The following is a 21,848-nucleotide window of genomic DNA, read 5'->3' as shown; positions in this document are numbered from 1 at the left end:
AAGGAACGAAAAGAAAGCAGAGTAGCAATAAAATTCTTATATTATGTTGTTAATAAGACACATTATTTTTAATCTTTAAAAGAAACACTGCTCCCCCAGGAGGGTTATCTTGAAACTTAACAATGATTAAATAATAATAATTAATAATATTAATCATCAGTACATGCTGGGATTAGCTCCAGCTCCCCACCCCTCAAAACATAAGTGCTATAGATAATTGATGGATATCAAAACACAGTTTCAGTAAAAGATTAATCATTTATTATTCTTGTTCTTATATTCATCTAGATCAGAGCAGCAGTTAAAAATTTGGCACTTGACTTTCTAATATTATATGTTGTTGGTGATCAGCTATCGGGACACAAAAAACATTCACAACCAATGTCTTCTTTCTCCTTCCTAACCCTGTTAAGGCTATTACACAGCATGGTCTCACATAACCGACTCTTTCCTTGAGATATGACAAAAAGTCAAACATGAAAATAACTAGTAAATATTTTAAAGATTATCTGTGCAAATACCTCAATTTGAGATGCTTAAGACATTAAACTAACATGTAACACATCCGCTAGTTCAAGAAAGCATTGCATAATTTAATAAAGGAGGTGAAAAACCGTTTGAAAAAATCTTAGACAACCTAGATTCATGAATAATTAGTAAGTAACGATTTCTCTAAAACTAAACAAAGTCACATCATTTGGGTTAATTAAAACTTTAAAGACTACATACTCATTGCATGAGATGGAAGTTATATTACCTCAGCAATTACTGACACTGTATTTTAGATAACCATGGAAAATAAATTGCACTACAAAAATAAGTTTGAAATCACGTAACTGTTAATTCATATTGGCTAATGCATCCAATCTTAAATGTTTAAGGACTTAAAGTGCATGATAAACACCCAAGTGCAATATAAGCACACTGCATGCGTTCATATCTTTATCACGATTTCAGAAAAGTCACAATGCGGTAAAAGGACATTGACATCATCACTATGATTAGAATGGTTGGTATATTTACCCCTTTTTTCCTTCCCCACCAGGGGACAGAGACCTCTTTGCTCATGAATTGTGTATTACTTCTGACCTAACTTAATATATTATAGAACACGGCTGTGCTTATAATGCCTTGTGAGCATCACACTTTAAGTACATGTTATGAAGGCTGACTAACTATCCTAACCAAACAAGTAGACACTGGAGTTGTGTATTTTCTCTTGAGCTTAAAGGGTCAGTGTGTAAGATCTAGGGGAAAGGATCATTTGGTCGAAACTGAATATGAAATAATCCTAGTGATGTTTTCACTAATGTGTTTCATCTAAATTATACGAATTGTGGTTTTCATTACCCCAGAATGGGCCCTTTATATTTAAATACTTTAAACAAGATGAAATGTTTTAATCGCACAAAATAATCTTGATCATAGTAGGTACCATCTAAAATGGCTATAGTACAGACATATGGCAGTGATTCCAGTATGTGCATACAAAAAATCCTTCTGAGCCCAAAACATAGTAGTACTCCCTCGGAGAGTAAGGCAGAGACATGTGACAGTCTCTGATGTGGAAATCCTACATGTGTCTGACGGAGCGCCCAAATTCTAAACCGATTCGTACCAGCACGATGTGAATGTTCACACACACAATGCTACCGCCTTCATTGAGAGGACTTTTCTACAACCTTTGCTTCCACTACGATGGCAGGATTCTCGATGTCGGCTTTGCTCTGAACCATTCTCAGCTCCAGTTGTGCAGGACTGGGCCTTTTCCCGGGACCAGCAACCTCTGAAAGATATAAAGAGAGGCTTAAGTAAAACACCAGGGTTTGGACAGACTTACTGGTCCAGAGTCTCTGCATGTTTCAACAAGTTAAATGTAAGACTTTTGTGACCATAAATAATGAAATTCAGGACGACAGATATGAAGGAATATCAGAGACCCATAAATATTTATACTCCATAATAATTGAAGATAAGTTTAAGTGGCTTAGTACAGAATAACACTCAAAATATCTTGCAGGTACAGACTATACATTTGTCAGTTCCACGTTGGTATCGTTTGTAGTTTCATTAAAGCTGATTTTAATTTCTGATGCAAGTAATTTTAAATGGGCTTAAACATTAAGACCTGCCAATATGCATTTATATATAGTGACATAATTTCCAAGGCCTAAAATTACTTAAAAATGACTTTTTAATACCTTGCAAAAACCCTGGGGTCAACCTTGCAGTCAAATTTAAATCCTGTTCTCTGTAAATACTGTAAAGAATTATTTACGAAAACAGTTATTACATTACTTGTTTGCCTTCCTCAAAATGTTATTTACTTGTAATAGATACATCACTATAGAAAAAACAATGTGGATTATTATAATCTGCGTGTGAACATTATTTCTTTGAGATACTACTAGTGACCACATCATGAATCACAATAGGGGCAGACATTACTACTGTATGACTTAAAACATATTTACAGCAAAAGCAAGCAAACACTGTTCCTTCATGTCAGGTAAACAATAATAACAACAATCATATCCAAGAAGAGAGTCAGATCTACCATTGGCGTAAGCAATGGTCCTCTTAATGACATGGTGCATCACTGACAAAGTCTTTTCACAGGCAGCCTGTGAAAAACAGAAGAGACACTTGTTTACATTGAGGTGGAATATATTAATTACACAGGGCAACAAGATTGATGAGATTCCTTAAACTGTTTGACCGAAAAGACAAATGTGTTGCAGACCTTCAGGTCCTTGGGGTGAAGGTGAGTCCAGGCAAGCAACATGGCGGCAAAAAGGTCTCCTGTCCCCACAAATACAGCATCGACTTTGGGGATGTCCATGCAGATTTTCTGAGTGGTCTTGGTCCCATCTGGTTTCACTGCAGTGAGGAAGACAGACGGCGGAGTGATATCAAAGTTGGCAGGGGCAGTGATTAAACAGCACTAAGCATTAGTGGCTTGTTGTGTAGTTGAACTTCACAGTGTTATAATGCTAAATAGCAACGGCTAAAAGAAAGAACTCTTTTGGGAGACCATTGTTCTGGCACTTTACCTATTTTTTGGCTCCCAAGGGCCACAAGGAACTGGTCCCCAAGTTTTGATGGGAGGTCCGTACTGGTGAGGACCACAGTGTCTGGCCCCATTTTATGAAGAAGCTCCATCACCTGGAAAATATACACAAATATACACGTCTAATTTTCTCAAAAATGTTGCTTCTAGGTGACGCAAATTAAATCCAAATGCAGCGAAACTGGAGCTGCGCATGATATGTACCTCAAGAGCATCTTCTTCTGTTTGGATTTTCCTCCCAGTTAATAGCCTGTGGAAAAACAAATGTTATTCAGATGTAATAGTAATGACAGACAGATTGCATTGTTAATTCTGTACTTTCTTCAGTGATGACGTCAAAAGGTGCACTCACTCTGCTTCAAACTGGTTGGGGGTGAGGATGTCAGCCAAAGGCACTACTTTGTCTTTGTAGACTGGCAAAAGTTCCTCTGGAACATACTAAAAAGAAAAGTAACCCCTGTTAGAGAAAAGCTGCATGACCAAACATTATTATGATTCCTGGAAGTTAGTTTTAGAGACTGAAAAAAAGTGTTTGTGAAATGTGTGACTCAAAAGAACACAAAGATGCAAGTGTTATCAATGATGTGGAAGAAAGATGTATGGGAAGTCACTGGTTACCATAGCACCCTGGTCGCCCATAACAGGATCACAAACTGTGGAGAATAAAACTCAAATTCAGATTTTGAAGAACATTAATCAAAAAATGTTTTCAGAAATGCAACATCGTTCCTTCTAATTTGAAAAACCCAATTTCACACTTACCATATACAAGGCTCGGATTGGCTTGCTTCAGCTCCTGAATAATATCAACCACCGTTCCCAGGAAGGACGTGTCCCTGCTGTAACCTTGAGAAAGAAGGCAAAACGAAAATTAGGTCTAGTTGACTTATTGTAGCTTTTGCAGCTGCTCAGGATCAACGTTATCATGTGTTGACTCACCTGTGAGGATGTAGTCATAGTGGTTCACCTCGTTGAGCTTGATGCCCTCATACAGGACGTTCAGCTCCTCTGCTGTCAGCACTTGTCCCTTCCAGTGGGAGTAGCCTGACATTCAGGAGATACAGGACATTTGGAAGTTCTTAATGCTGTTTGGAATTCAATAAAAACACTTATACTGCTGAAATGTGCAAAAACATCAGCTAAAAGAAAATGCTGCTGTAACATTGTGATGAGACAAATGTAGATTTAAGGATTCAAGCTTTTTCAAAGGTCAAAGATTTCGAATTTTGAACTCAAACTTTTTCTTTTTGAGAGTCAGTGGGAAACCATGACAAAAAAGCTTTTGTATTACTTAAACTCATACAAACACAGCTTCACTGTATCATCCCAGCTTGGATGAAATTTAAGAAATTCTAAGAAAACATTCCCTCTTTGCTCACTCTTCCCATCCCCCACTCTCCCTCAGCTGTGGTCCCTCGTCTGTGTGCTGTCCAGGGCCAAACGGGGCCTCTACCCAGACTCAATAGGATGCTTGTGTCCTGGTTGCTAGCTTCCCACTGTGTTTGTCCCCCTCTCAACCTTAACCTAGAACAGATCCTGAAAAGCTGGTCCCACTGCAGAGGAAGCTTAAAATAAAGCAAAATCACAGCTCACAAGAAGAGGCATTCGTTGGAATTAGAGGGGAATATAAACATTAATGCCCCCACTGAAAGTCAAACTTTATGAATATTAATGTTATTTACTCAAACTAGAATGAACTCGGAGTAGGACTGCAGCCTGGACACTGAGCAGTTCTCCCAGTCAGAGGAGCTGATGTTTAAATCATGTTTAATGCACCTGTGGTGAAACCACATTCTTCACATACTTTGGCCCATGGGTCTCAGATCATAATCCTGAGAAATAAAGAGTCACATGTTTTTTCTGACGTTCACGTGTTACTTTAGACGTTGACCTTTTGACTGCCCAACTACTCAAAATGGCTAACACTGTATATCTGTGGGATGACCATAGAGTTACTGAATAATGTAAACCAACAGGCAGGAGGTAAAGATCTCCGTCTTTCATCAACCTCCACATATGATCGACAGGATTGACAGAAACGACTCCTGCCTACTCAAAACTTCTTTACTTGATGAACAAGTGACGGAGACGTAATACAAGAGGTTTTAAAATCCAGACTTTCAGACATGACTGTATGATAATCTACCTTGTGTTAAATGATAGCCTAGGATAATATCCACTTATATAAGTTTAATTAACTTGAACTTCTGTCACAATGCATCTCAACAATGAGGCAGCTGCTAGAAGCTCTTTATATTGGTCCTCATGGAACACTGTTACATTATTATAACATATATTAGAGACTCATTTTAAAAAGGTATTCTATCTATTGTAGTCTCCTTACAGAGCACATTATTGACGGCTCAAGTGTTGAACTATGCATCAGCTGTTCTTTAACTGTTTAAACTATACAATTTAAAAAGTAAATGATTCACAACAGTATCTATATGACACAACATACTCAAATGGACCTGGCCCCATCTGGACTATGTAGTTTTGTAAACTGTGAGAAGAGGGGTTTAATTTTCTGAATGGACCACAATGATGTGACTGTATTCCACCGAGTTTGATCAAAAGGTGTTTACACAAACAAGGCAAATTACACTGACAGTGAGTAACTCTGCACATTGCACCTTTGCCCCGACACCTAAGAGGCCTGGTTAAGGTTCACAGTGGAGTCCTCCTGTGATCAAAAGGGTTTGTTTGTCTTCATTGTTTCCAAATCTCCTACAAGTTGTGTAACTCCTAAAAAACCCAATTACTGCTTCTAACATGTATCTATTTCTGATCATTGTCTTGGATAACAAAGGATTTCCTAACTTGCACTGGTTATATGAGCTTCTAGTATTTGTCCTCTGCTCTTTTACTATCTGCTGTGTTCCTTTCAATCTGTCATGCGTGCATGAAATCACTCAACCTGTGTGATTGGAGAACTGGACGGAGTTGATAGAGTCCACTTCAAAGCCCAGCACCTGACAAAAGAGAAATAAACAAGTTAAAGAGTGAAACAGAGCAGCGTCTGAGAGAAGGGGTTGAAGAATTACAAATACAATTTAGATATCACATGTTGTTACCCCTGCTGATTTGCTTTTTCCCCACATGACCTCTACGGTGAAGATGACAAATTAGAGGAAGCATCAGTCGCATTAAGGTCAATTTAGAAGAACAGGACACATTGTGACGTGTGCATGAAGTTCACTAGTTTTCAAGTCAATGTACTTTGGGATAAAGGGGTCTCAGGTGCTGAAGAGATTTGGGAACCCCTGATTTAGATCATTTCACAAAAATATCCACTGTCAACACAATACTGTGATGAAAATATCAATTCTTATTGGAGATTTTAAACTGTGGCCATAAAGGGATGAACATGGTCAACAACAAAGCTCTCACTGATGGTAACTAACAAAGAAGACAGTCCCCTCATTATTACACTATGATCATCTGCCCTGGCCTCATAGACCCATACATATTACTGGTCTTTCTCGTTTGATGGTTTGCTACCTGTAGCTTCCCCGGTTGAGGACTAGTTGAAATAGTAAAAGACCACCTGACTGTAACCATATGTTGAACGTGCTGTTTGCAAAGGGGCATTTCCCTCATTTAGTAAACAGCACATTTGCTGATCCCTAAGCTATTTTACAGCCACAACACGATTAAGATTAGTGACTGAAAGCACATAATATAAACAAATGGCCTGTGGTGTTTTCAAGCAGCAGGGGAAGTGTTGTTTAATACACCGTTATATTGAATGCATGACTTCTCTCTCGAAGCAGGAAGTGGAACTTTACACCCTTCAGTGTTCTCCTGGTGGTTTTCCTCCCCAGCAGCACAGACTGAACTGGTTCCCCCCCTCCCCAGCAGCACAGACTGAACTGGTCCCCCCCCCCTCCCCAGCAGCACAGACTGAACTGGTTCCCCCCCATCCCAGCAGCAGTTTCCAGTTCTCACCTGCAGAGGAAATGATGCCGACTTGTTCCCGACGTATCCCCTGACAACGTGACTCTGAATGGACAGCACGCGACACTCCATGACTGCGTCTGAGGACACACGGGACGGGGGCGCAGGCGGCTACAGCCTGAAGACGCGCGGAGGACGAGAGGTTCACCGCAGCTCGGCGTGTGACGGACAAGTCCAAAGACTGACGGACGGAGAGGAAGCGGCGCTGCTGCTACTGCTACTGCTTCTGACAGACAGTTGCTGTTTCCTCTCAGGCAACTGTGAGGACACCTACACTGCTGCGTTCAAGGGTTCGCGATAAACGTGGGAGAAAGGGGCACTGACTTAGTTTCTTACCAGAATTAATAAATTAATCAACTTTTTTTATGAAGGAAGTAACTGTCTTGTAAAGATAAATATATTTTGCTGAATGATGATGAGGCCATAGACTATCTTCTACAGGATCAAGCTGGAGCGGTGGCTGTGTCTTGGAATACAGCTCTCCTAAATTATCAAGGCACCTTTGATGAACTATTCATCTGTAACCATAGTCATCAAAGGAGAAAAAGAGAGAAAGAAGAGGGAAAGAAGGCACAGGCTTAAATATTTGAGTTAAATTAATTAAAAAATTTAGTTAAATTTATTTGAACAATTTAATTAAATTTAGTTGAAAAATTGAGTTGTATTGAATTAAATAGTCAAGTTAAATTTATTTGAAAAATTTAGTTAAACTGATTTGAGATCAACTGTCTCTGGTGTTTCACTATACTCAGTTTGTATTGAATGTAAATATCTCTGTGTTTTGCCCCCCTTGGTTCATTTACTTTTTCCAGTGTATCTGCTCAGTGTTGCTGGAACTCGCATGGTAGGGACGCTTTCCCTCCTTGTTATTCTTGAGTTAGATTTCATAAAGCCGTTTCTGATAACTTTGGGCTGTTTCCTCTGAAAATACCTGCAAAATCACTACTTGTTATATTTCAGTAGGAAAGTTGAGACCATGACTAATATTTCACATTTAATGTTAACCCCTGAGGGGGATGATTTGTACGTTACTCTTAAACTTGGCATACAGACAATCTTGGGCAGCTTTTAAGGACTTTTTAAAATAATATTTAATAGGAGAAAGCTACGTATGCTATGAAACTAGCTGACCTTACATTGACTTTTCTTTAAAACACAAACATGTAATTTTCCATTTCCTCATATGTGTTTATATCATATCTGGAAACCAAAATACTTTTTATGCATTCTGTCAAATGGTTATAAGACACTTTAAATTAAACACACAATACACAAAGATACATTTACACATATGGGTCGAACACAAAAAATACTCAGCCTCATTTGGCTATTTCATGTCAAATGAAATTATGTATTCATTAGTGCATGTAAGCAAAAGTAAATTATTGTAAGATGTGACTCAACCCTGACCCTGTATCATATTCAATCAATCTGAATAAAAAACAATTGAGGTGTGTGTCTAGATCACCACTAGGGGGCACAAGAGAACGAATGTTTACTTGCTCCCTGTATAAATGGGGGGGATAAAACTACTAATTTCACTGTGAAATCAAATGAAATTTAAAAGACAATCATAATGTCCAAAAAGGGAATTTTCACGTTTAACTATTTACATTCCAGTGTAAAAGGGGCATAAAAGTGATGACATTATGCTAGACAAAATTATTCACTTAAATCAGACTTATAATAGTCGCAGGTTCCCCTTCACATCTAGAGATATAAATACATTTAAGGGTGTTCCTGTCGATAAACGCATGTTCAAACACCATACATGTAAAGCTGTGACTTTATGTAATGCATACAAAGAAAGTAAACCAGCTTTTTATACATTGCACCATCTCACCAGCACAAAGGCCTCATTGATTCAACCCCTTCTATCCTATTCAAACTGCCAATCACAAATACTTGACTTAATTAATACAGCTGCATAGAGAACATTAAAACGTGCCAATTCTGCAAATGCACCAGTGTTGAGATCTGTAAATGCCTAATGAGGAGTTCTCTTATATTCTGCTATTCTGCTGATGTTGCTCATTGTGCGTTGAGCAGGGGCTCAGGCAGGGGGGGTGATGGAGGTCTTAGTGAACAGAGCAAGGACTTTTAAGATGTATAAAGTTCAGCATAAAGCACAGTGCTCCTGGCACCTGGGTGAATAACACCGAGGCTGATAGGGATAAGTATGATGGATGGGCTGAAAGTTGATCATCACTGATATGAACATGGAGCAGCTGCAGAGAGCGATGGCGAAACTCTCTGGGAAATTTATATTACATACAGCTATTTGCACCTCTGTTCTACACATTGTATATTTCTATTGTCATCTTATTTATGTAAGTATAGAAAGTATAAAAATGAATCTACATGTACTGCTGTATGTCTACTGAGCATCTTTGGTGAAAACCTTTCTTTCATAATTAATTAAATCTTATCCTAACTAAACATGAACATACCCTTACAAAGTTAGAATAGATTAAACATAAACGAACAGAAGTAAACTGAATCTTTATGAAGAACAAAGAAGATGCAAAATATTGATGCCATAAATTGACAACTTTGAGAAATAGGGGTAAAAATCAAGGGCAATTTTAGAATATTACTTTTACTAAGACTTAAGGTTTAGTAGTGTAAGTTGAAAATATTGCACATTACTAGCAAATACATATCCAATGAAAATGGAACAAAAGTTAATAACTGTATTAAAGGTCCAGATTAAGATGATAGGGATCTATTGGCAGAGATTGATTAGAAAATAATCATCTTATGTTTTCACTGATAGGACCCTAAATGACCTTCTAAATTATACGAATTGTTGTTTTATTTACCCTAGAATGGGCTATTTATATCTAAATACATTATATTTACATCGGGAGCGGGTCCTCTCTACGGTGGCTGCCATGTCGCCCAAACTGGACAAAATTAACACCCTCTGAGTTTTGATAACAAATGAAAGCTAACACAGGTTCTCTTTCATGTTTTGTAGGGGAGGTTAGCTGAGGGGTATTCAGCTGCAACATGCAACTTCACCACTAGATGTCACTAAATTCTACTCACTGAACCTTTAAGGGTTGCAGTCATAGATATATATAAATCTAGGGTTGCAGTAATCTGAAAGTGTAAAAAACCACAACATGCATTTGTGTCCACATCATTACACTTAAGTATTATTATCCTCACACTTAACTATTGCATGTGACTTCTTTTTTTCCTTACAGCTGCCTATTTTTTTTACTTTTGCTGCTGTTCTATTGCAAATGTCCTGATTGTCAGACTTATAAAGGATCATGTTATCTTATTTTATAATATATACTAACACATATAATGGTTTGAATTTGTCCATGTTGTTATTTCCTTATTTGTAACAAATAAACGACCACAGCGATATTTAGAATTTGTAGAAATACAGTATCTTGAAGCGACAGTATAAATGAGCATTGGCCTCGGAAGGACACAGGGACTTCGGTTACGTTCAAGTTCACATTTCCCCCTCGTTAAGCATCGTTGAATATCCCTCCGCCATGCGCAGCTTGAGTCCATCCACACTTCCTGGAACTAGACCCTCGTCTTCCGCCAGCGTCCTGCCGGGGAGGAGCCATGAAGCCGCGGCACTGACACGTAACAACCCTGCTTAAACTTCAAGGAAGGCGCCGCATCTTTTTCCCTGAAGTGGAGAGTGGACACGGCTGCTCGGCCTTGATGTGTGGTTGACCTGTCCGGGACCAGAGGCTTCTTCTTCGGGCTGTTGCGGAGGATACCCGGGGCTGGCGGAGACAGGAGCCCGACTCACAAGATGAGGTTCTCAGCGTTGATGTCGGTGCTGCGGTCTGTCGGCCCGGTGATCGTCGGCATTTCTCTGGGGTTCACGCTGAGTCTGCTGAGCGTGAACTGGACGGACGAAGCGTGTCGCGCGGCCGAGGCGGAGGACGTGACCGCGGCGCCGGACGGACAACTCCGAGGAGCCCGGAAGCCCAGCTCCATCTCCAGCCTCGGCGAGGGGGAGTCCGAGGAGCAGTTCGAACCCAGGATCGTCCCGTATAAACAAGTCCAGCAGGGCACCCCCAAGAAAGTGTTCAGGTCAGTGTGTGTGTCCCGGGTCAGCTCACTGTCAATACACACTATACACGTAGAACACACACACATGACTGAACACACACATGTACTCAGTGTTGTGTCTTACAGTGCAGCATGCCGCTGTGTAACTTATGATGATGATGGGGTGGGTGGGTGTGTGTGTGTGTGTGTGTGTGTGTGTGTGTGTGTGTGTGTGTGTGTGTGTGTGTGTGTGTGTGTGTGTGTGTGTGTGTGTGTGTGTGTGTGTGTGTGTCCATATCTCACTGGTATTCATGTCAAGTTATGAATTCACACATAAAAAGATCCTCAGTTAGAAGTGAATCAAATACAAAAAAAAACAACATAACGTAAACATTCAAACTTCACATGATAGAGTAAACTAGAATAATAAGTATAACACAACATAATATGTAAAGCTGACTTACTCTGATACATCACAATAATTATAAACTAAATGATCATAATGACTGTTTCTAAACAACAAATAAAGAAACCTTTAAAAAAACGAAATGACAAGAGTAACTAAATATATTATCCCATTAAGTAGATAAAGTAAATACACCTAATTGCAATATAAGTTTAATACAACATAATATATACATGCAGTATAAAAAAGCTAACTATGTTTTTATTTATCAAAGGCTTTCTTCTTCTTCTTTTGTATGACATGTCATCGGCCTCCGATACTCTTCTGCTCAGGTAACATTCGATGCCAAAGAAATAATATCAAATACATATTTGACTCCCACACTTCATGCCGAAGGCAACCTGACTCAACATTCTCTTTGTAAACAGGCAAACACGTCCAAGATTTCCTGGATAGAGCCCTTGTGTGAATGTTAGCCCTCTCAACCAGAGTGCTTGTATTTCACAACATTTCTGAGAAAAGCTTTTCCTCATAGAGAAGTTCTGCTTAGGTCAGCGGCGTAAGTGTCAAACCCCTCTTTTCGAATCGATGCCAGGCTGCAGTTTGTACAGTAGGAGGTACAGCTGACACAAAATACACATTCATTATTGATCTGATGATTATGGATCAGAGCTTTGCTTTCTGGATTGATTTAATGATTGGAATGTGAAAAAGTAGTAAAAATTACCAGCACAACCAACCAGAGCCCAAATGTATTTGGTTCAATCAAATGTATTTCATTTATTATCATGTAAGAAAAGAACAGTGTCACATCCTCAAACTCTTGCTTGAAAAATTGTGAGATTATTCCCTGTTTATCCAATATTTCACATTCGCTTTCTTTAATCCACTTAACTATTTATCTATATCTGTAACCCTAGCCCTGACTGATGCAGTGTCACATACAAATTAAAGTTAGGTTTGGTCATGTTTGTTTGACGAGTTCTTACATGTTTACCTGAACAGGGCCTTTGGTTAGTCTGGTTAGTTGTGTGTATCAACTAGAATAACAATTTCCATGAAATGATTTGGACCAATCTACAGATTTCTGTCTCTTTCTCCTTCGATAAACTGGGGTTCAATTATTATTCCCATGTATTCTACGGCTATGATTAACTATACCTGGAATTTATAGATAAAATTGGGACTGTAAGGTGGAGCATTGTTGGTAGAATCTTCAGAATCTGTACAAGGTTACGTACCTCACATCCGAGAGGCTTCTTCAGTCCCGAGACTCAGAGTTGAAGAAGCCTCCTGGATGAAGATAACATGACCTGGATGACTGAGACGCTTCACAGACATGTTTGTGGAGGTTTGTCCTAATCAGCAGCTTCTTTTAATGTTTCTTCAGGGCGAGGTACATAAGCACAGAGTTGGGGATACGTGAGCGTCTGTTTGTCGGGGTCCTTACATCCAAAAACACCATCAACACCATGGGCGTAGCCGTCAATCGCACCATCAGCCATCACCTGGACTCTGTCATCTTCTTCACCGGCATGCGCAACCGCAAAGTTCCCCACGGCATGTTTGTGGTTTCCCATGGGGACGAGAGACTGATCTGGAACATGTTCCAGACCATCAGATATATTTTAGACCATTACATCAATGAGTACGACTGGTTTTACTTCGTCCAAGACGACACCTACACGGAGGCTGACCGGATCAAGACCCTGGTTGATCACCTGAGTATGGAGAGGGAGCTTTACATGGGAAGTCCTGAGGAGTTCATCGGCGGGGAGATGGAAGGGAAGTACTGCTACGGGGGGTTTGGGTACCTCCTGTCGCGTTCCTTGCTCCTGCGACTCCAGCCCTTCTTGGAAAACTGTAGGAACGATATCCTGAGCGCCAGGCCTGACGAGTGGCTCGGGAGATGCATCATCGATTACACCAACACAAACTGTGTCAGTGAATATGAGGTAGGTTCAATGTCATCCTCACCACAAGTAAAAGATTGTGTCCTTTCATTACCTCAGCCCAGGAGGTCATGTTTTCACCCCTGGCTGTTTGTTTCTAAGAAAGATTACACAAACTACAGGATTACCATCAATCTTATGGTGGGATTATGTGGTATGGGTACTATTTTGGTGTGGATCCGACATCAGAAAGCAGGGACATTTTTTATCCCTTTCTTTAATATTGCAAGATATTGCATTTTCCAAAAATTTTCTGATTTCTATGTGTGTTTGTGTATTTTGCCATTTTAGTTGATACATATATTTTTTTTTATTTTTACGAAATTGTTTCACTGCCTCGTAACATAGTTAGAATTATGAGCAGCTACAAAGTGAAAACTGCTCTAACACTGTCATTCAGAACAGCTGTGTGACACATTACTGCCCAGGTTGTCCTTCTTGAACAGAAACTAAACGCTCATGGCAGAAATCATGCATGGCCTCTGGGACTGCACTTAAAACTGACAGACAGGCTATATAAAACTATAATTACCATGTTAGCACAGAGGTGGTATTTATATAACAGAGTGGGATGCTAATACCCTTTACCCTTTCATTTTTTCCCCCTTTTCCATTGATCCCAGCAGCGGGTAAACAGGCAAAGCCGAGCACAGCTGAGATCAGTCTTGCTCGGGTTCAATGGTGTGAAAATCCCCTGTGGGTCAACATGCTGTGCTCCCGTAATGTCATTAGCATTTAAGGTCAAACAAGCTCAGTAGCACCTTGATCTGCCCCAGTGCCCTTCTGAGGTGACTGTTTGCTGCATTCAGCAGTTTTCACTCCTCGTGCTACAGTTTGTCGTCTCTTTTGACACCTTATAAAAATGCACTGTGCAGAAAACTACCACAAAATGTAGCTATACTCATAACTAGTTATAAACACAGGTCTGGCTATATATATTTTATCGGTATTATGATGCCTTTTGCCTCCATTTTCTCCTCCTTGGCCGTGACACAGAGCAGGAAACCATCTTGTTTCGCAATTGAGAGTGACTTGCATGGTGACGTCTACCTCCCTGAGCCAGAAGAGCCCCGCTGATAAGCAAGGGGAAAGTTAAAAGGCCTGGTGAGGGTGAGAGAGCTTGAACACAGAGCCAGTCATTGAGGTTTCTGTTCAGAGAGAACGTTGCTGACAATCAGGCCCTGACAGTTCTCCACCAAGTACACCATGGCAGGCTGTGAGCTGTGGGCAAACATTTGCCAGAGTGGCCTCATTGCTCAGTTAAGCAGCGTCTCCGCTCCTTGTTCTTTTAATAGCTTGATCAGATTGGATTCACTTGTTTAATCACTCAAGCTCCTTAGGTGGTTACTGTGTTTTCAGTCTAAATTACCGGCTCTTTAAGTGGGATTCTGCCGCCAGTGTCAGCCAGTTTGCATGTTTCACCTCTAAATTCTTAACTGTTGCTTTTCTGAGGCAACAGTGATCAGTTTACAAATATACCCTCTGGTGGAATTAATTAAAATATAGCCCTTATTCCCAGAACAACTGTAGGTCCTGAAAATTACTCAATAAAACTTATCGTAGAACAATAGTGTTCTGTTCTCAAAAAAATGAAGCCCAGTCCACTCGGCACTTTGTAATTATGGTTTGAAACCAGGCTGTTTGCAGTGGACCTGAGCCAGATGCTTCCCGGATCACATGTAAAGTCTATTTGAATGGAAGTCGCACAGGCAGTACAACAACTAAGCTTTAAATAACCCAGGGCATCTTTTTGTTATGGCAGATTTGAGACAGCTCATGAAAGGATCTCTCTGTTTCTTCTCAGGAGCGTCAGTACCATCACTACGAGCTGGGAAAAAACTCAGATCCCAGTAAAGAGCAGAACGAACATTTCAAGAACGCTCTGACCGTCCACCCAGTGTCTGACCCTGAACAGATGTACCGGCTGCACAGATACTTCACTGAGATTGAGCTGCAGAAGACTTACGATGAGATTGCTAAGCTGCAGGTAAGCTGATATCCAAGAGTCACAAATCACCTTTAGTTTCAGTAAAAAAGAAACACCTGGCCTCTCTTTCCTCATTGGCCTCCAGTATTGCAGCTCCAGGTTTTAGCGTTGTGTTATTTTGTGATTAACAGGTTGTTAACTGTAACTGTCTGAACCCTTTTTTGTTTTGCCACAGGCAGAAATAAAGAACGTGAGTGTTGTTGCTTTTGATGGCAACCGAAGCTCCCAGTGGCCCGTGGGGATCAATCCACCTTTTGAGCCCAAATCCCGGTTTGAAGTGTTGAAGTGGGAATACTTTACAGAGGAGGAGATATATCTGTGCATTGATGGCGCTCCCAAGTGTGAGCTGCGTGGCATTGACCGCATGGATGTGGCTGATGTCATCGACACGGCCGTCGGAGAGCTGAACAAGAAGTACAAGCCTGTTTTACACCTGAAGAAGCAGCAGCTAATTAACGGCTACAGGCGCTTCGACCCCGTCCGGGGCATGGAGTACACCTTGGACCTTCAGCTAGAGGTTGTAAACCAGAAAGGTCACAGCCGTTCCATCACTAAGAGGGTTCACCTGGTGCGACCTTTGAGCCAAATAGAGATAATTCCCATGCCCTATGTTACTGAAGCCACAAGAGTTCACATCATAATACCTCTTACTCTGAAGGACCAGGGCTTTGTTCAGCATTTCCTTGAAGTCTTTGCCTCCAACGCCTTTGAGACAAGTGAAAATGCTATTCTAACATTCTTATTTATTTATGACCCAGTGGAGGCGCAACAGGTGAATCAGAATGATATATTCGCCAGTGTAAAGACTCAGATTAATACTTATGAGCGAAAATATCCCACGGTGAAAATACCTTGGATAAGTGTCAAGACGGAGACGCCTTCCCAGATCAAGTTCATGGACATCATCTCCAAGAAGCACCCCGTCGACACGCTGTTCTTCTTGGCTGGCGTCAACACAAACATCAACACTGAATTCCTGAACCGCTGTCGCATGAATTCCATAAACAACTGGCAGGTGTTCTTCCCCGTCCATTTCCAGGACTACAATCCTGACGTGGCCTATCACAACCAACCGCATCCGGCCACGGTCGATCTGATCAAGGACGCGGGCCAATTCGACCGCCTGTCATTTGAAGAGTCCTGTTTTTACAACACCGACTACATGTCCACGCGCACGCGGATGGTGTCGGACGTCCAGGAGAACGAGGAGATTCTCGAGACCACGGACATCTATGACATGTTCGTGAAGTACTCGGGTCTGCACGTCTTCAGGGCGGTGGAGCCAGCATTGCACCAGCAGTACCGCTACCAAACTTGCAACCCGAGACTCAGCGAGGACATCTACCACAGGTGTGTTCAGAGTAACCTGGAAGGGCTCGGCTCTCGCTCGCAGCTCGCCATGCTGCTGTTTGAGCAAGAACAAGGAAACAGCACTTGAAATTTCCACTGACCTGTCGGCTACTGCACTTCTTTAAACAGACATTAAAAGCGGTGTCTTACTTTCAGACAGCGTTTTGATGCAAGCTAGAACATACGAGGTTCCATCCGTAAGTATAATTTGCCCAAAACACAGCCCATGTTTGGAGATGTGGTCATGAACTGTAAGTGGCCTCGTCGTCGGACATTCTCCATCTTGTGCATCAAGGGTTATTTGGTCTGTTCGAGTTTTTAGGTAGTTAGTACCGATGCAGTACGTTCATTAACTCTTTTAAAATGTTTTTTTTTTTTTTAATACAAATGTTTACAATACTTGTCCATACAGATGAGTTCCTAGAACCAAAATGCTTTTGCTACTCTGACGATTTTAAAATGTGCGTCAAGCTATTTTTTAACCACTAGAGGGCAGAAATCAAAGCAGCAGAGCCTAGAGGTACGGTTAGCTTTACCCGTTGTGAAGGTGTCCTCCAATCCTCCAGTGGACAGCGCCATATGTGATTTGAGTCACTTTACTTTCCACAAGTCCAGTGAAATTCCAATATTCAGAGGGACCTTCGTTTAATCCACCAACTCCTGGAATAAAGACTCAGAAGAGGCTTGGCTGAATTAGTGTGCATGGTACAGCTGCTCGTTGATTTGTTTGCAGTCGGAGGATTAAACCAAGTGAACTAATACAATGAGTTCAAAATAGCAGAAAGCTTTAGCGGGTTATTGCTTCTCGGTGGCATCAGGAGAACGAGCAGCAACGTTTTCCTATTTTACAGAATGTTAATCTGATTTTAATGTCAAAGATATTTTTGAATGGGGTTAGAGTAAAGTTGCAATAGATACATGTTAATACTCAGGCCTTTTTCATGGCAGACATTTTGTTGTGAAAGTACACTGGGAAAAGAAAATAGTTTACCAACTTAAAATACATTAAGATTGGTAGCAAGCAAATTAATTAAATCAAAGTTGTGAATCATGTGGAAATAACTTGTAAACTTTCATTTGAACAACTTAATTAACATGTGTGTTGCCTATCAAATTACTTTTTAAGTAAGTAAAACACTTCGCTTCTCCAAGAATAGAAGAAGTAATGAACAACTGATATCAACGATGCTGCTCTTCTATTCATCTGTGCCAGTAAGACTAAGTCTGTGTGACAGTGAGTCAGCATGCACGACACCAGGTCCCCTGGAACTGAAAGCAGCTAAATGGAATTCAGCCATCGTTCCACTTATTATTTACACCAGTGCTTTTTTTGCACCGTGACATTTCAAAATGTCCACCGTGAAAAAGGCCCATTGCGCCATAGTTTGTTTGCCCTTTCATGGAAGGGCACTGGAACGTTGAGCTTTTAATATTTACTGATTTGAGTATTCTTAAAAGCACATGTTTGTGTATGTGCCTTGACACTGATGTTTTCATATGCTGGCTGTTTTGAAATTATCTTATTAATCATTCGGATGTTGCACATCGGATGTTTTTCATCAGAATTTTGCTATTTTTACATCATTAATAATAGTTTTAAACATTGGTTGGAGAGCCTCACTTTCACTGAGGATAGAGACTGTTACATAGCTTTGAATTGAATGGGTAGTTGGTAAAAACTTGATATAGAACAGGTGACTTGGAAATATCAGGATCCCAGGCGTCCACAGGTTGTATATGTGCCTCAAAGCAGGAAAAGCTTCCTGAAAAGTATCGAATGTCCTGAGATGTCGTCACAGTCCGCCAACAGAGTACGTTTAGTCTTCATCTTTGAAATCTTTTGATGTTGCATACCATTTCTTACTCGTAGAGTCAAAGGATGATTATGAATAATGGGGGTAAAATCATCTTTCTAAAATGTCTGAAGTGATTGCCGAGGCGATTCATTTATTCAAGAGTCCTCATTGAAGTAAGCGGTACTTAAAAACTGAATTTAATTAGTTTAGAAATGACTGAAGTTACGAATGTATGAAAGATTTCTTCTGTGTCACCAGAAGACACTGAAAAGAGTTTAAGACTTTGTAAGTTATTGAACGGTGTCATCGTCCTCCACTTACTGGCTACTTTCTCCTAGTTGCAGTACAATCCAATGGGAGGCCTTTTTCCACGTTACCACACAGCGGTACTCAACACCAGACAGTTCTGATGTTCTATCATTTTGTGCAATATTACTGAAAACAGGCCTGGGCCGATGTCTGATGGAGGACAGGACTTTTACTGTCGAAGATGTTTGCTGCAAGTACAGCAAATGTGTGTATTTTACAATACTGTTCCTGATGTTACATTAATTCAGGACTCATACTTTATTGCTAAGTAAATACACTGTAATCACTTTGACAAGAACTTTAATGTATTTTGCAGACACTAGACACTTTTTGTCCTCAAATTAACTTTGAAATAGATAAAGATTAAGGTGAGTCACTTTAACTGTATTCCTATTTCAAAGCAGACACTACATCCACAGTGGTGATCATCAGCAGTGTTTGCTGAATTTTTTTCATGTGAACACAGACCGCAGTCAGTTGGTGCTGACTTTTTGCATTTCTATATATATATATATATATATATATAATTTCCTTTTATATTCATGACGCATCTCTATCTTGATGAGAGCAGTCTTTCACGGCGGCCGTGCTCCAGCTGACAGCGAGCGCGTCCGGCGTGATTTTCAAGGGTACGACATTAATAATGTGCAGAATAGAAAAAAAGACCTGCATCTTCCAAAAAAACGAACCACTGTGAAAGGCAGAGATTTGTGAACACGAAGTCGTTGGTGAACCGCGTCGTCTTTGCCTTCTGTAGACGTGAGAGGCCTGAGGTTGAGGGGCAGATTCCTCACCCTGTGTAGTTGACACAGCCACCGTCGCAGAGTATTTTGTCTGTAACTTATTTCTCTATGCATTTAGCAGATTTTGAACACGTCTGCACTATCAGAGGCTTCCATGACATCCTCTGTACATGTATACATATTTTATAGACTATTTTTATGGCTTTTCTTAGCTTTATTTACACAGCAATAATATTTTATTTCCTTGTTGACACAATCAATCATGTGCTGTATCCTCTTGTGTTTTGTGCTTTGAAAAATCTTGTCCTTTGACCATGAAGATAATTTACAATGTGTGTTTTTCCTTTACACTTTGAATCAAGTTAATCCTTTCAAAAAGTAGGCAAATACATGAGCTCCGGTTTCTAATTTCCATCGACGTTCTGACTCATTGGTTTACATTATTTGAAGCATATATGGGTACTAATATAACCAAAGCAATATGTTTAAATTCACGCTCTGTAAGTTTTTTGTATTGTGTGCTGTAATTCCCAAATGAACTGTGAATTATTGTAATTTTTAAATAAAGAATATTTGAACAAAAAAATATCCTGTTTTTTGTTTTTTGAAAAAAGTGGATTTTACGCTGCAGCTCCAGAATCCACTTTGTCCTTTAGGTGTCAGCAGAAGAGCATGATTGCCGTCTGAGTGCGGAGCGGCTCCTTGACCAGGGCTGGCTGCTGGTGGCTGCTGGTGGCTGAGGAGAGCAGCCCGGTGAACATTAGAAATCATATTTGGATTCAGATGATCCGCTCATCTCCTTCTCGTTTCTCAGGATGTGCTCAGTGCGGCTGCAGTTAACATTCCTTCTCCTGTCAGAGCCGAGGTATTCCCGACGTCTGGGGCTGGGTTTAAAAACCAGGGAAAACGTTGAAACCTTAATTACAGCTTTAGTTATTTCAGGGGTCTGTACGCACTACCCTGAGGCACGCAGTAAAAACCACATAACTACAGAGCAGCTGGGAGGTAATTGTGAGTCATTATTTTGTACTTCGTTTTACGTTCGATCCCAGGACTTTCTCCTCCCACACGGCGACACGGGCGTTTCAAGACTTCTAGGAACTGTGAATAGAAAAATGTAGATATATGTTTTCACAATTTGGGTTGACCTGGAGGGTATTCAAAGAAGTGGAATCACAGAAAGAAGAGAGGTTAATAAATCTCTTATTTTAAAATACCCTCTATGAGTTGTCCCCAAAGTCCCCTTTCAGTCTCTTAAATCTTTTTTTATTATCACTAGATTACAGGTGGAAATACCTTAAAATGTGTGGAAACGTGTTCTAAATAAATAAATAATAAGACAAACATGGAGTTACACAGTGAACTAGGCTCTGATTTAGGAAGCACTGGTTTTTATCTAAACTTTAATAGTCATCGTATTTACCATATGTAACATTTATAAAACGTGTCCTAACAGAGGGAATAATAACAAGATCACAATTTCTGTACAAAATGTAAGTTTTCCTTGTTACTGCAGTGAAGGACCATTTCTGTCAGAGATGGGATGAAATTATAAATTCCTGACAAGCGCTTGCATCACCCTGCTCTTTATATTTCCCCCCTCTCAGATGACCTCTCAGGGCTCGGCTTAAACATATTCAGCTGGAAAAAAATAATACAGGACAAAATAACAAGATATTCATAAACATATAATCGGTGGCTGGCTGCATTAAATTGATTTCTATGGATAATGCAATAAGCGAGCAAAGGCTGAATGTCACAGAGCCGTAAAAAAAGGGCGGCCTTAAGGAGCTGAGCGAGAATGGAAATAGAGCAGAGGCTGGAGGAATCTCAGGAATGTGAGCTACATGTTATCAAGCAGGGACGTTGTCCCGTCTGCTACAGAGTCGCTCGCTCCCATGGCACCTCACACACACACACCGACACACACACACAGACACAGACACACACACACTGCCTGATGTAGCACCAACTCTCTCCAATCGACTTATCTGTGATTTTTCATGCTTTTGGATACAGAATTACTCCCGACCGAGTTTTACAGTGCACATAAACACAGCCTCATGAGGATAAAAAAATAAAATCCCCTTTCCAGCGACTCCAGGCCGAACCATTCAAACACGACTCTACAGTGATATTTCAGCCTCGTATTCATCTCAACACACCAGCCCCCCGTGCGACTTGTCTGAGGATAGCTACAATTATTGATGACAGAGGAGAAGATTGTTATGCATAGCCTGTACAGCGTG

The 21,848-nt window shown here is 40.5% G+C and overlaps 2 protein-coding genes across 2 annotated transcripts; one reads left to right on the top strand and one right to left on the bottom strand.

The window, feature by feature from the left end:
- Nucleotides 1-238: 238 nt before the first annotated feature.
- On the bottom strand, nucleotides 239-7,277 carry LOC133967468 (pyridoxal kinase-like). Its single transcript, XM_062402937.1, has 11 exons — nucleotides 7,019-7,277; nucleotides 5,988-6,042; nucleotides 4,010-4,114; nucleotides 3,833-3,916; nucleotides 3,689-3,723; nucleotides 3,423-3,508; nucleotides 3,275-3,320; nucleotides 3,054-3,165; nucleotides 2,744-2,880; nucleotides 2,558-2,624; nucleotides 239-1,786 (listed from the first exon to the last, which is right to left on the bottom strand). Exons 1-11 carry the CDS (start codon nucleotides 7,097-7,099, stop codon nucleotides 1,659-1,661), a joined length of 936 nt encoding a protein of 311 aa, XP_062258921.1. The 5' UTR covers nucleotides 7,100-7,277; the 3' UTR covers nucleotides 239-1,658.
- Nucleotides 7,278-10,598: 3,321 nt separating this feature from the next.
- On the top strand, nucleotides 10,599-20,185 carry chpfa (chondroitin polymerizing factor a). The gene is made up of 4 exons (XM_062402408.1): nucleotides 10,599-11,098; nucleotides 12,853-13,417; nucleotides 15,219-15,401; nucleotides 15,577-20,185. The coding sequence occupies exons 1-4, from the start codon at nucleotides 10,815-10,817 to the stop codon at nucleotides 16,837-16,839; spliced, it is 2,295 nt and encodes a 764-aa protein (XP_062258392.1). The 5' UTR covers nucleotides 10,599-10,814; the 3' UTR covers nucleotides 16,840-20,185.
- The last annotated feature ends 1,663 nt before the right edge of the window (nucleotides 20,186-21,848 follow it).

The sequence above is a fragment of the Platichthys flesus genome, chromosome 13 (assembly GCF_949316205.1).
Source record: "Platichthys flesus chromosome 13, fPlaFle2.1, whole genome shotgun sequence".
Classification (NCBI taxonomy): domain Eukaryota; kingdom Metazoa; phylum Chordata; class Actinopteri; order Pleuronectiformes; family Pleuronectidae; genus Platichthys; species Platichthys flesus.
Note: the sequence above shows the minus strand (reverse complement) of the source record. Positions and strands in the feature narration are given on the sequence as shown.

Excerpts from the sequence above, each read along its gene's own strand:
- LOC133967468 (XM_062402937.1), bottom strand. The coding sequence starts at position 7,099 with ATGGAGTGTCGCGTGCTGTCCATTCAGAGTCACGTTGTCAGGGGATAC. Across the intron at positions 4,115-5,987 it reads CCAGTTCTCCAATCACACAG|GCTACTCCCACTGGAAGGGA; the intron begins GTTGAGTGATTT and ends CCTGAATGTCAG. Across the intron at positions 2,881-3,053 it reads CCTTGGGAGCCAAAAAATAG|TGAAACCAGATGGGACCAAG; the intron begins GTAAAGTGCCAG and ends TCCTCACTGCAG.
- chpfa (XM_062402408.1), top strand. The coding sequence starts at position 10,815 with ATGAGGTTCTCAGCGTTGATGTCGGTGCTGCGGTCTGTCGGCCCGGTG. Across the intron at positions 11,099-12,852 it reads ACCCCCAAGAAAGTGTTCAG|GGCGAGGTACATAAGCACAG; the intron begins GTCAGTGTGTGT and ends ATGTTTCTTCAG. Across the intron at positions 13,418-15,218 it reads ACTGTGTCAGTGAATATGAG|GAGCGTCAGTACCATCACTA; the intron begins GTAGGTTCAATG and ends GTTTCTTCTCAG.